The sequence below is a fragment of the Pongo pygmaeus genome, chromosome 9 (genome assembly GCF_028885625.2).
Source record: "Pongo pygmaeus isolate AG05252 chromosome 9, NHGRI_mPonPyg2-v2.0_pri, whole genome shotgun sequence".
Classification (NCBI taxonomy): domain Eukaryota; kingdom Metazoa; phylum Chordata; class Mammalia; order Primates; family Hominidae; genus Pongo; species Pongo pygmaeus.
Window position 1 is genome coordinate 103,540,933 of NC_072382.2, and position 13,785 is coordinate 103,554,717.

The 13,785-nt window shown below is 36.0% G+C and overlaps 1 protein-coding gene across 4 annotated transcripts in view; it reads left to right on the plus strand.

The window, feature by feature from the left end:
• CEP126 (centrosomal protein 126) overlaps positions 1 to 13,785 on the plus strand; it is an 85,193-nt gene that overhangs the window by 56,108 nt on the left and 15,300 nt on the right. For all 4 annotated transcript variants that reach the window (XM_054438895.1, XM_054438898.1, XM_063671377.1 and 1 more), the window contains 2 exons: positions 8,411 to 8,523; positions 11,969 to 12,044. In XM_054438895.1, coding sequence (XP_054294870.1) covers positions 8,411 to 8,523; positions 11,969 to 12,044 — 189 coding nt within the window. The remainder of the gene's footprint in view (positions 1 to 8,410; positions 8,524 to 11,968; positions 12,045 to 13,785) is intronic.

Genomic DNA, 13,785 nt, shown 5'->3' on the forward strand with positions numbered 1-13,785 from the left:
AAGGAGAAGACTGATCAATTGTAGATTAAAAATAGAGACTATTTTCATCCAAAAAACCATTATCAGATTGAAAAGGAAAATCACAGAGTGGGAGAATATTTGCAATGCATATTACTGACAAAGGGCTTACATCCAGAAGATATAAAGAACCCAAAATGTTCTTCAATAGTGTAATGTATAAATTCCATTATTCATTTAATGAAATACTATAATATAAATGAGCTATTGCTGAAAAACAGCAGTGTGGGTATACCTAACACCATAATATTGTGCAAAAGAACCATATTGCACAACAAAAATGCATACTCTGCTCCATTTATGTCAAGAACAGGTAAAACTGGCAGGTGGGTATATGGAAACAGGTAATGAGGGGAGAATTTTTGGTGCTAGTAATATTCAGTTTCTTGACATAAGTGGCTGTGAAATCTGGGTTTGGGTATATAATCTGTTTATTCTCAATTCGTGCACTTTTCTATACATATATTCTACTTCCTTTTTTTTTAAGCCAAATGATGTTGACACATTATTTAAATCTGATTTCAAAAAGAATACTTTTTTCTTTTCCAATAATTACTAAGAATATCTTCACAGAATCAAAAATTTGATTACTAGAAAGGACCAATGTGACAATTTCTTTCAAACTGTCACATTTTATAGATGAGGAAATATCCTAGGCAAAAATTAGGTAACATTTATTATGTTCCGATCACTATTTAGGCACTTTAAATATTGAAACAAAGTTAACTCTTCCAATAAATCTGTGAGGTAAATAATATTCTTACGCCCGTTTTATAGATGAGGAAACTGGGTCACAGAGGATAATTGACTGTATAAATTGCATAGCTAGTGTAAGTGGCATACTCAAAATTAAGGCATTATGATTCTGTGTTCTTCACTATTGAGCTACTTTGTTTCTTTATTTTTTTTCTGAGACAGGGGTCTCACTCTGTCACCCGGGCTGGAGTGCGATGGCACAATCTTGGTGCAACCTCTGCCTCCCAGGCTCAAGCGATCCTCCCACCTCAGCCCCCTCAGTAGCTGAGACCACAGGTGCGCACCACCACGCCTGGCTAATTTTTTGTATTTTTGGTAGAGATGAAGTCTCACCATGTTGCCCAGGCTGGTCTCAAACTCTTGAGCTCAGGTGCTCCGCCTCCCTAGGCCTCCCAAGTACTGGGATTATAGGCGTGAGCCACCGTGCCCAGCCTTACTTTGTTTTTTTAAAACTCTGAATAACAACAGATTTTTCAGTAATATACATGAAAACAATAGCACATTGATCTATACAGTTTGTGGATGGCACAAAGTATCAAAGGAAGTTACTGATGAAATCGAGGCTGGAAGCAAGCTTCAGAATCATCCTGGCTAACTGAACTGGCAAATCAAAACCAGTTCAGTTCAGTTTAGCAGAGATAGCTATAAAGTCATACATTTATTTGCATTCAGTTTACTGTTTAAGGTTTGGAGGGGGGAGGGTTGCCTTTTTTTTTTTTTTTTTTTTTAGGTGGGGACTCACTGCATTGCCCAGGCTGATCTTGAATTCCTGGGCAGAGAGCTCCTCCTGCCTCAGCCTCCCAAGTAGCTGGAGTTACAGTTGTGAGCCATGGTGCCTGGCATACTTTTTAAAGTTTTAATTGTGAAATATATCTGACATAGAAAAGAATGTATGTGACATATAAGAACAAGTTAAGACTAATAATAAGAGAACCCTGTACCCACTGCTCACTTTTAGAGATAGAAAATCACCAATAGCAGCCAGGTGCCGTGGCTCACGCCTGTAATCCCAGCACTTTGGGATGCCAAAGCAAGCGGATCACTTGAGCCCAGGAGTTTGAGACCAGCCTGGCCAACATGGTGAAACCCCGTCTCTACTAAAAATATAAAAATTAGCTGGGCGTGGTGGTGGACGCCTGTAATCCCAGCTACTCGGGAGGCTGAGACAGGAGAATCGCTTCAGTCCCAAGGCGGAGGTTGCAGTGAGCCAAGAACATACCACTGCACTCCAGCCTGGGCAACAGAGCAAGACTCAGTCTCCAAAAAAAATGAAATAAAATAAGAAAGAAAAGAAAAATCGCCGGGCGCGGTGGCTGACGCCTGTAATCCCAGCACTTTGAGGGCCAAGGCAGGCAGATCACGAGGTCAGGAGATCGAGACCATCCTGGCTAACACAGTGAAACCCTGTCTCTATTAAAAATACAAAAAATTAGCCGGGCGTGGGAGCGGGCGCCTTTAGTCCCAGCTACTCGGGAGGTTGAGGCAGGAGAATGGCGTGAACCTGGAGGCGGAGCTTGTAGTGAGCCGAGATCCTGCCACTGCACTCCAGCCTAGGGGACAGAGCGAGACTCCCATCTCAAAAAAAAGGAAAGAAAAATCACCAATACCTACAGAGCCCCATATGCTGCTTTCCAATTGCATCCCCTTCCTCCGTTACAGACGTGAACACCATGAAGAATTTCATGTTAAGCCCGGCGTGGTGGCTCACATCTGTAATCCCAGCACTTTGGGAGGCCGAGGCAGGTGGATCACAAGGTCAGGAGTTCGAGACCAGCCTAGCCAACATAGTGAAACCCCGTCTCTACTAAAAATGCAAAAGTTAGCCAGATGTGCTGGCACGCACCTGTAGTCCCAGCTACTCCAAAGGCTGAGGTGAGAGAATCACCTTGAACCTGGGAAGTGGAGGTTGCAGTGAGCCAAGATTGCACCATTGACTCCAGCCTGGGCAACAGAGTGAGACTCCGTCTCAAAAAAAAAGAAAAAAAAAAGAATTTCATGTTAATTATCCCAAGATTTTCTTTATAATTTTGCCACATATGAATGTATTGCAAACAATATGTTATTTTGTCCAGTTATGAAACTTCTATAAATGGAATTATTTTATCTGTATTCTTCTGGGATTTGCCTTTTCCAATCAACTTTGTTTTTTAGATTGATTGGGTTGGCTGTACTTCATATTCTTTGCTGCAATCACATTCAATTATATGAATGTGCTAACAATGTTTTCATTCTCCTATCATTGGACATTTGGGTTGCTTCTAGTTTCTTCCTTTTATGAATAATTCTTCCAAGAACAGCTTTGTACATCTACTGATGCACATGTTGCTGAACCATATGGTATGTGTATTTTCAACTTTACTAGTAATCCAAAATGTTTTCCAGAGTAATACATGAAAGTTCCCTTTACTACATCTTCACCAAAAGTCTGATAAACTTCTTAATGTTTTTCAGTCGTACAGTATAAAATGGTTTCTAATTATGTGGTACATATACACCATGGAATACTATGCAGCCATAAAAAGGAACGAGATCATGTCCTTTGCAAGGACATGGATGAAGCTTGAAGGCATTATCCTCAGCAAACTAACACAGGAACAGAAAATCAAACACTGCATGTTCTCACTTATAAATGCAAACTGAACAATTAGAACATGTGGACACAGGGAGGGGAATAACACACACTAGAGTCTTGGAGTGGGGAGGGGAGAGCATCAGGATAAATAGCTAATGCATCCGGGGCTTAATACCTAGGTGATGGGTTGATAGGTGCAGCAAACCACCATGGCACACATCTGTCTGTGTAACAAACATGTATCCTAAAACTTAAAAATTTTTTTTAAAAAGCAATAAATTAGGTTTTAATAATAAAAAGGCATAGAAAAACTTTAGCCCTATTTGTCTGGCAACTGAATATAATAAAAATACAAATGTATTCGTTAAAATGTTTCTAATTATGATAACTTGTATTGCCCTGATTACTAATTAGTTGACCATTTTATATGTTTATGCATCATTTGCATTCTCTCTTCTGTGAAATGTCTGTTCTTGTTGCCTGTTTTTCTATTTTTTTAAATTTCTTATTGATGGAAATTTTTTATATATTGTGTATACAGATCCAATATAGAGTATATGTGTTATAATTATTTTCTGCCAATTTGTGATGGTATTTTTACTCTTTCTAATGACTAAAAGTTTTTCTCAATGTGGGCAGTTCCTTTATGGTTGCTGGCATGTATTTAGTCTTTTTTAAATCGGTTTTACACTTCTAAGAAGGCAGATACCTGTTTTGATAACTCTTCTTTGTTAAACACACACACACACGCACACACACACACAAAGCAAAAAAGGTAGAAGTTTACCATAGCTGTTACAAGGTCACTATAATTTTGGACAATAATGTTAGGCAGTAACAAGCAGATCTTTAGAAGTACTGCTGTACTGTATGTCATTTTATAATATATATTTTAAGGAATTATAAACAAACTGGGATTGCCCAGGGCTATGAGAGGAGAGGTTCAGTCTAAAAGTCAGTTAAAGAAACACAAGCCTAAGAGACATGATAGCTGTGTACAAATATTTGAAGGCTTATGACAAAGAAGAAGGAGTAAACAGAACTGAAATGAAAGGGTAAAAATTGCAGAGAGGTTTTCAGCTCAGCATAAGGAAGGATTTGAGCTATCCAGCAAAGGAAGAGGATGCCCCCATGAGGTAGTGGCTCCTCATCACTATTCCATTCAAGCAGCAGTTGAATGTCCACCTGTGAGTAATTTAGATCCATAGGTTACAGGTTGAACTAGTTAACTTATAAGATTTTTTCCAAAACTGTAATTCTGAGAATGTCTCTGGTATTTTTTCTTGTGTTTACAATTAGGAATACTACAGATTTTTTTAAATATTATGCTTTATTGAAGATTAGTAGCTTTATTTTGAGTTTGGTAGTGAAACTATCCTATCTAGAATTTTCATATGAAACTAGGAATTTGGCCAGAGATACCAGTGCAAGCTACATTATTTTTGCAAAAATAGCAAGGTTATCAGCTATTGTATTAATTGTTAGATAATATTTAAGCATATGTATGTGAATAGAAAAATACATAAACAGTTTTAAGCATATACTGTGTCTTTAACTGTGATCAATAATCTACAATCCACAAAACTACAAAGGACAATAAAGCACAAAGATAAATAATTCAGTCAAGAAGTACACAAGTGACTTCAGAAAATTGATGAGCAGACTGAGGGATGAGATAAAACTTTGACACAGCAGTTACATGAACAAGGAAATTTGTATGCAAGGTGTTTAAAGCTTTTTAGATAAAGATGAGGACTTCTCAAGATTTAGAGGAAGAAAATTCCAAGAATAGAAAACAACATAGAAACTGTATTGATGCTGAAATTATCTCGGTGGAAACTATAACATTTTGCATATATAGCATTTAGCATATAGATACAGGTGGAAATAAGCATAATACAGTGCTTTTTAAACTGTGGGACATGACTCGTTCTTCAATTGTGAAATCAACGACTGGTAACCAGTATTTTTTAATGAAGTCTAATTTTAGAATTAGAATATTCTAGAATGGAAACTACCAGAAGGTATCATATGTTGTGAGGATAAATATATTTTATAAAACTACATATGTATCCAAGGTCACAATGCAAAATATATTTATTTCTGTGAGACACAGTCAAATCAGAATGAAAATTACTAGCATATGTGTAAGAGCTAGAAGTTTAGATTTTAGAGCCCAACTAATTGGAGCTGAATCCCAGCTTTGCCCCTTACTGGCTCTGTGACCTTGGGCAAGTTACTTATCCTCCCTCCTGCCTTAATTTCTTTTTTGTTGTTGTTTCTTTTCTTAACTTTCATTTTAGGTTCAGAAGAACATGTGCGCGTTTGTTATATAGGTAAATTGCATGTCACTAGGTTTTGGTGTACAGATTATTTTGTCTCCCAGGAAGTAAGCATAGCACCCAGTAGGTAGTTTTTCAGTCCTCACTGTCCTCCCACCCTGCACCCTGAAGTAGGCCCCAGTGTCTGTTGTTCCCTTCTTTATGAACATATGTACTCAAAGTTTAGCTTCCACTTATAAGTGAGAACATGCAGTATTTGGTTTCCTTATGTTCTTGTGTTAGTCTGCTTAGAATAATTGCCTCCAGCTCAATTCATGTTGCTGCAAAGGACATGATCCTTTTTATGGCTGCATAGTATTCCATGTTGTATACGTACCACATTTTTATCCAATCTACCATTGATGGAAATTTAGGTTGATTCCATGTCTTTGCTGTTGTGAGTAGTACTGCAATAAGCATACACATGCACGTGTCTTTATGGTAGAACGATTTATATTTCTTCAGGTATATACCCAATAATGGGATTTCTGGGTTGATGGGTACTTCTGTTTTAAGTTCTTTGAGAAATTGCCAAACTGCTTTCTACAATGGCTGAACTAATTTAGATTCCCACCACCAGCATATAAGTATTCCCTTTTCTTTACAACCTCACCAGCATGTTAATTTTTGGCTTTTTAGTAATAGCCATTCGGACTGGTGTGAAATGGTATCTCATTGTGGTTTTGATTTGCATTTCTCTAATGATTAATGATGTTGAGCATTTTTTCATCTTAATTTCTTTATATATAAAAATAGTGATAATAATAGTGCCTATGGCCCTTAGAACAATACCTGCCAAATGCTATAATTATTAGCTATATTATTAGCTATAAATGCTAATTAAATATTAGCTAGTATTATGTTATTATTCTTACTCTCAAATGTCAGGTATTCAGTTACTGGCTAGCTTTCTTGAAAGGTAAAGGCTTTTTTGTAAGGTTCTTATCATAAAGCACATGCACACATTTCCATGTCTTTCCCAAGACATTTAAGTGCTTATACACATATGCACATCTATGCCCTAGACCAATTGAATTTTCACCCTTGGTCCCAAGAAACTTAAATATGCATCATCATTACTTTACATCTTTGTATGTAATGTTCTTCTGACTCAAAGTGCCCTTTTATTTGGTAACCTACTACTACCTTTTTTGTTTTTTAAACAGGCCCAGAAAGTTAAATACTCTTTTAAGACCAAGCTCAAACTTCGTAAAACCTTTCTTGATTCTTGCAAAGTCACTGTACCCTCTGTGCTTTCACTTAATTCCACTTATAGCTATACATACAAGTTAAGCATTTTACTATAATAATTCATTTATATTCATTCTTCTAGACAAATGGATTCCAAGATTTTTTACTGTACTACTATTAATAAAAATTTTGAACACATACATGGCATACATATGTATTACTGTACTAATATATACATTAAGAATCTTAATCAGAAATTTTTCAAAGATAAGCTAAAGTAAAATTTTAAATTTTGTATGATATCACTAGCTAATATCTCACAGCACAATATACATTTAGGGTAAAAGTTATAGTTACAATTTTTTGATAATTTTTGAATTTGTGATACCAAGTTTGTTACAGGTATAATTATGTCATTGTCATTATGTGGCAAAGAGTTTGTGATTGAGAAAAAGAAATGTGTTGGCCTTGCTGTTGTTTACCTATCCTTGCATTATTAGTATTATTTTGATCTGTGATTTTGCAAGAATATGTTTTTAAGTAGTCATAAAAAAGCAAAGAAAAGGCCAGGTGCGGTGGCTCACGCCTGTAATCCCAGCACTTTGGGAGAACAAGGCAGGCAGATCACAAGGTCAAGAGATCGAGACCATCCTGGCCGACATGGTGAAACCCTGTCTCTACTAAAAATACAAAAATTAGCTTGGCGTGGTGGCATGCACCTGTAGTCCCAGCTACTTGGGAGGCTGAGGCAGGAGAATCACTTGAACCCGGGAGGCAGAGTTTGCAGTGAGCCAAGATCGTGCTACTGCACTCTAGCCTGGGCAACAGAGCAAGACTCTGTCTCAAAAAAAAAAAGAAAAGAAAAATAATATAATAAACATTCATGTAACTACAACTCAACCTACATAATAAATATCAAAGATATAGTAGAAGCCCTACAAAAGTTATTTTAGCCACTTTGTTATTTTGTGAGGGCTTGTTAAGATACTATAAGATATGCATAAATTCACTTACCTGGGCACACATAAATTTTAGTACATTGCAGGAAGCTAATGAGAGCTAATGAATGATGACACCACTGTCAACCTCTCACACTTGGAATTTTAACTCTTCTTTTAAGATAACTGAGTTTACTTCATGCATTACATGAGCATCAACCTTGCAAAATAACCAGGGTGCCAGTGTCAATCATATATTATATGAGTAAAGTTTAACTTCTAATTTTTAGATGATAAATATGAACTGGAATTCTAATATGTTCTTCCCGCACACCAGTGGATTATCTTACACAAACTTCTGGTGTTCTGCGTCATGCTCTGGAGGTTACTGCTCTAAACTATAAATCCCTCAGAAGCAAGGATTTTGTTGAATTCATCATTTTAACTGTGCCATGCATAGAACTTGTAAGAGGAGCTCAGTAAAGTATGCTAACTGAATGAATTAAACTTACAGAGTTTTCTTGATGTTTGAAAGTAACTTGAAAGTTTGCAGTGGGTATATATTGGCTACTCAACTAGCATAATTTATGACATTGTGCTGGCATTTGTTTAAGGGTCTGCTGTTATGAGAAGAAAACGAATTGTTGAAACTAAGCGAAGAAATATTTTAGAACAGAAAAGACAAAACCCTGGATCTGTAGGACAGAAGTACAGTGAGCAAGTTAATGTAAGTATAATATTAATCAAAATCTCTATTCAATATTAAAAAATTACTTGGAAAACAGAGGTTCTTAAAGGACTATGCTCTTGCTGTAAACTGTATACCACAACATAAATATAATTATAGCCAAAGCCATTTGTGAAGCAGTCTTGGAATCTTTATGCTAGGAGATTATTCCACTATACCTACTTGCTGTGTTCTAGTTAGCCTGTATAATCAGTTACTAATGAAAGTTTTAAACCACCTTTAAATCATTATTATTATTTTAGTTGTTATTATTAATAGCCAATGCTGGAAAAAATGAGGTCATTCACAACAAAATTCAACAAAGCTATTTAAATATACACTTAAAAAAGAAAGAAAAGTAAATTAGAGACCTGGATAGAAGAAACAAGTATGCTAGGCCAGATGCGGTGGCTCACACCTGTAATCCCAGCACTTTGGGAGGCCAACGTGGGTGGATCACCTGAGGCCAGGAGTTCAAGACCAGCCTGACCAACATGGTGAAACGCCATCTCTACTAAAAATACAAAAAAAATTAGCCAGGGGTGGTGGCAGGTGCCTGTAATCCCAGCTACTCAGGAGGCTGAGGCAGGAGAATTGCTTGAACCTGAGAGGCGGAGGTTACAGTGAGTTGAGATCGCACCATTGCACTCCAGCCTGGGCAACAAGAGCGAGACTCCATTTCAAAAAGAAAAAAAAAAGCATGCTAATCATAAAGACAACTATAGTTTCATGTGACTGAATATCCTATTTGTGTCTGAGCTTCCTGGAAGACATGGCAAAAAGGAAAATTAGATGAGTTATATATATTTCTCAAGGGATATTGATAATGATGTTGTTGTTTGGGATACAGTTTTAAAAAAACATTTCCCATTGACGACCTTTCATAGGGAACTTTGAAATACATAAAGAATATGCTCCTAATAACGGTTCCACAACAAATGAATAAAGAGTTTAATGTGGCTGTTCAAGATAGAGATCTTCAATGAAAGTAAAAAGCATAATAACAATTTTAAAATAATGACCAGGGGTGGTGGTTCATGCCTGTAGTCCCAGCAGTTTGGGAGGCCAAGGCAGGAGGATTACTTGAGCTCAGGAGTTCAAGACCAGCATGGGCAACATAGCAAGACCTCATCTCTGCAAAAATAAAAATAAAAAAATTAGCCAGGCACTGGAGTCTCAGCTACTTGGGAGGCTGAAGTTCCGGGAGGATGCATGAGCTCAGGAGTTTGAGGCTGCAGTAAGCTATGACTGTGCCACTGTACTCCAGCCCAGGTGACAGAGCGAGACTGTGTCTCTCAAAAAAAATTAAATAAATAAAACTAAAATTAAAATAAATGGAGGTAATTCTGTAAGAGCTAAGTAAGTGAAGTCAAATATGGCATTTTCTAGAGGTCTAACTTGATCCAAGGATTGAATTTAGAATATTAAAAGTCTAGATAGATAAGTAAATAGCATTTCACTTGGAGTTTCCACTTTAAATATCACTCTGACTTTTTTTAATAAAACTGGAATATTTTTAATAAAATGCCTTATGAAGAATTTATATTCCAAGTTACTGATTGAAGGTGCTATGATTTGTATGTTATAGGAAGTACTGATTTTTATATGGATAAGATTACTAATGTGGAGAATAATCAACAATGATCTAATCTTATCCGCAAAACAAGTCATTTAGTTGTATATTTATGTAAATAAAGTTAATCCCATTACCCATATATTTTTATTACTTAATAGTGTAATGGTTAATTACAGATATAACTTCCTGATTACAAATACAATAATGCCTAACAAGTCCTTCCACTTCAACTGCCATGTTCCCATCCAACATCTCAAAATGCACAATGCAAAAACATCTTTACCCTTATTTTTTCCTTATTTTCATTAATATATTATAAATTTAAAAGTAATATGTAGTTAATAACCAAGAAAACAAACAAAATTTTAAATGCCTGTTATTAGTGCCCTCTGTAAATTCATTTTTATTTTACTAGGTCTTATTCTATTCTGTCTCTTGCTCTTTTGCATTCTTAATGTATTTAGAGCCCATTTTTGTCCTTTTGAGAAGCCTCCCTTCCACTTTCACGTACAGATCTTCACCCATCCACTTACACAACTTCCAAAGTCTTGTTAGCCTAAGAATAGGTCAGTGTTCCTGAATCAAATTTTTTCATCCTTATTATTTTGACTTGTTTTTGTTTTTGGTTTTTTATTCCAGAGCCTAAGCAAGGGTTCAGTTACTACAGCTGTGGCCCTTGTCACCTTGTATTAGGAAATGCATGTTATCATACTGGATTTTCTCCAGCCCATGACATCTATATAGAGAAAATCTCAAAGAGATAAGTGAAAGGTAGAAAAAGTACAATTGCCGCTTTGCACGAGGGTTTCAGTCCAAGGTATCTCAAGTCTATAATGGAGATCAAACAAGACTATGAGATATACTGAAGGAGAGCTGTTGCAAAAATCTGCAGTTTCTCCTCAGATCAGATTGAACAAAAGTTACGTATAGTCATAGCCAGGCAGTTTTATCTGACAGAAAACAATTATTTCTTAAAGTGAAACAGAATGGTGATAAAGAAGGAGGTAGACCATATTCAGGGAAGGGAAGTTGGTATCTCTCAGAAAGTGTTAGATGCGTACACTTTTTGCCAGTGTTCTGAGACTTCCGTTTTCAAGGTTCTATGCAGCACTGGGGCAGCTATTTGTGTTTTAAGTTTTGTCACGTAAGATAATTACCTATCCTTGGCATTAGCTGTAGTCAGATGCTTTTGGCTAATAGTTGTGATTCACCCTTACAATGATAAACCAACTAGGTTAGAAACTTTAAGGTAATTTCTTACCTTTTCTTTGATTAGCACTTCTTTTTTATTTTTGAGACAGAATCTCACTCTGTCACCCAGGCTGGAGTCCAGTGGCACAGTCTCAGCTCACTGCAACCTCCACCTCCTGGGTTCAAGTGATTCTCCTGCCTCAGCCTCCCAAGTAGCTGGGACCACAGTCACGTGCCACCACTCCCGGCTAATTTTTTATATTTTTAGTAGAGACAGGGCTCCACCATGTTAGCCAGGATGGTCTCGATTTCCTGACCTTTTGATCCGCCTGCCTCGGCCTCCCAAAGTGTTGGGATTACAAGCATGAGCCACCATGCCAGCCTACTTAGCGCTTCTGATTACCATCCAACTCACTTTACCTCTTCCAAATATCCAGGACAATATCATAATCTGAAAATTTTTTAGTGGACATAAAACATTTTCATAATATTCCATTACCATAGAAATCTTTATTATAATAATTCTTGAATTCAGCTCTAAAAAATGTAATATACAAGTTACATGAACAATTATAGCTAAAAATATATACAGCAATTAAACGTTTTTTAAAAGTTCCTGTACATATTATGAATTTTAAATATGGAAATATGTTTTAATTCAATATTCTATTCTTGTAGAATTTTGGACAAAGTGTCCTGCTAAGTTCAAGTGAGCCAAAACAAACTACAAGGGGTACTTCTTATGTTGAAGAAGGTATGTTTTAGTTTAAACATTTTTCTCTGATCTTTGTTCCCAGTGATTTTTTTCCTTGTATGCCTATTCTCAGATGCTAACGTATTATGTAATTGTTAAACCACCATTTAGAACCTGAACTCTCCTTACCCCTGCACATACAGGTCATTGTCAGTGTTTCTTTATTCTAAATAATAATGTATTGAACATTTTTCTACATCAAGTTATTTTCTGATTTTTACTTATTTCTGTAGGTTAGATTTCCAGAATTAAAATTACAGTGACTGACATGTAAATGCCACCCAGTAAATATTTATTGAATTAAACTCTGTGTATTAAATGAATACTGGATCAAAAGAAATAAGCATTGATGTGGCTTTTCATATATATTGCTAAAGTATTTTCCGGAGAAGTATTATTCAAAATTGTTCTAGTAGTGTATGTCTAGTGGTGTATGTCAACTTGATGTAGAATCTTTTCATATTTGCTATAGACAAAAAAATAGTATTATATTAGTTTTGATTTCTATACCTTTCATTAATATTATGCTTAATTGCTTTTCTATGTATTTTTTGGTGAACTGTCTCTTTGTACTCTTTTTTCTTAGATATTAGAGTTTGAAATTTTCTTACTGATGTCTGCAAATTCTTTAGCAATCAAGGATTTGAATTCTTATATTAGTTGAAGATGTTTCACTACTTTACTATTTGCATGTTATTCTACTTATATTGTATTTTCACATATGTTTTAATTTTTATTTCTTCATTCAATAAATGATTATTGAGAGCTAATCTTCTGCTTACAAGTAGGTATTGGATATACATGTTGAATATCCCTAATCCAAATATTTCAAAATCAAAAATGCTCCAAAATCCAAAATTTTTTGACCCCTGACATGATACCACAAATGGAAAATTTTACACCTGACTTCATATAATGGGTCACAGCTAAAACACAAGCTCATACCACACAGTTTATTTAGTGTCCCCAAGGGGAAAAAAAGATTCTCTCAACCCTCTTCAGCTGTGCTGTATCTTTTCCATGCACACCCAGATTCCCCCATGTAAGCATGCTCACAAGGAGTATAAAATGATACATGTACCAATGGCAGATTCCCCACAAGGCCCCACATGGGGCCAAGACCTACATGCATTACTCACTGTATTGTTTTGCCTTTTCTCTGCTTTGTGATGTAAAGATATTGTTGAAAATATCAAAAAGACCTGAAGATACCCCTGTGGGTAGCAGTGATAAGAAAAAGAGGAAACATTTCTGTTTATCAATAGCCCAGAAAGTCAAACTTGGAGAAACTAGACCAGCAACGTAAGTGTAAAATGTCATATAGAAAAGGATGGTGTTGGAATGACCACAATATATGACCTGAAGAAACAGAAGGATAAATTGTTGAAGTTCTGTTTTGGAAGAGATGAACAGAAATTAATGCAAAACATATAAACACTGCATAGGATTTCAACCATGAAGTCAAAGAGTGGATCCATCAGCGTCGCATGAGCATGTGCCACTTAATGGTATGCTGATCATGAAACAAGCAAAGATCTATCATGATGAACTGAAAATTGAAGAGAACTATGAATATTCAACAGGCTGGTTATGGAAATTTAAGACACAGCATTATTTTTAAAGATTTGTGGTGATCAAGTGTCTGCTGATTACAAAGCAGCAGAGAAATTCATTGAAGAGTTTGCCAAGGTCATCACTGATGAAAATCTGACACCAGAACAAGTATATGTTGCTGATGAAT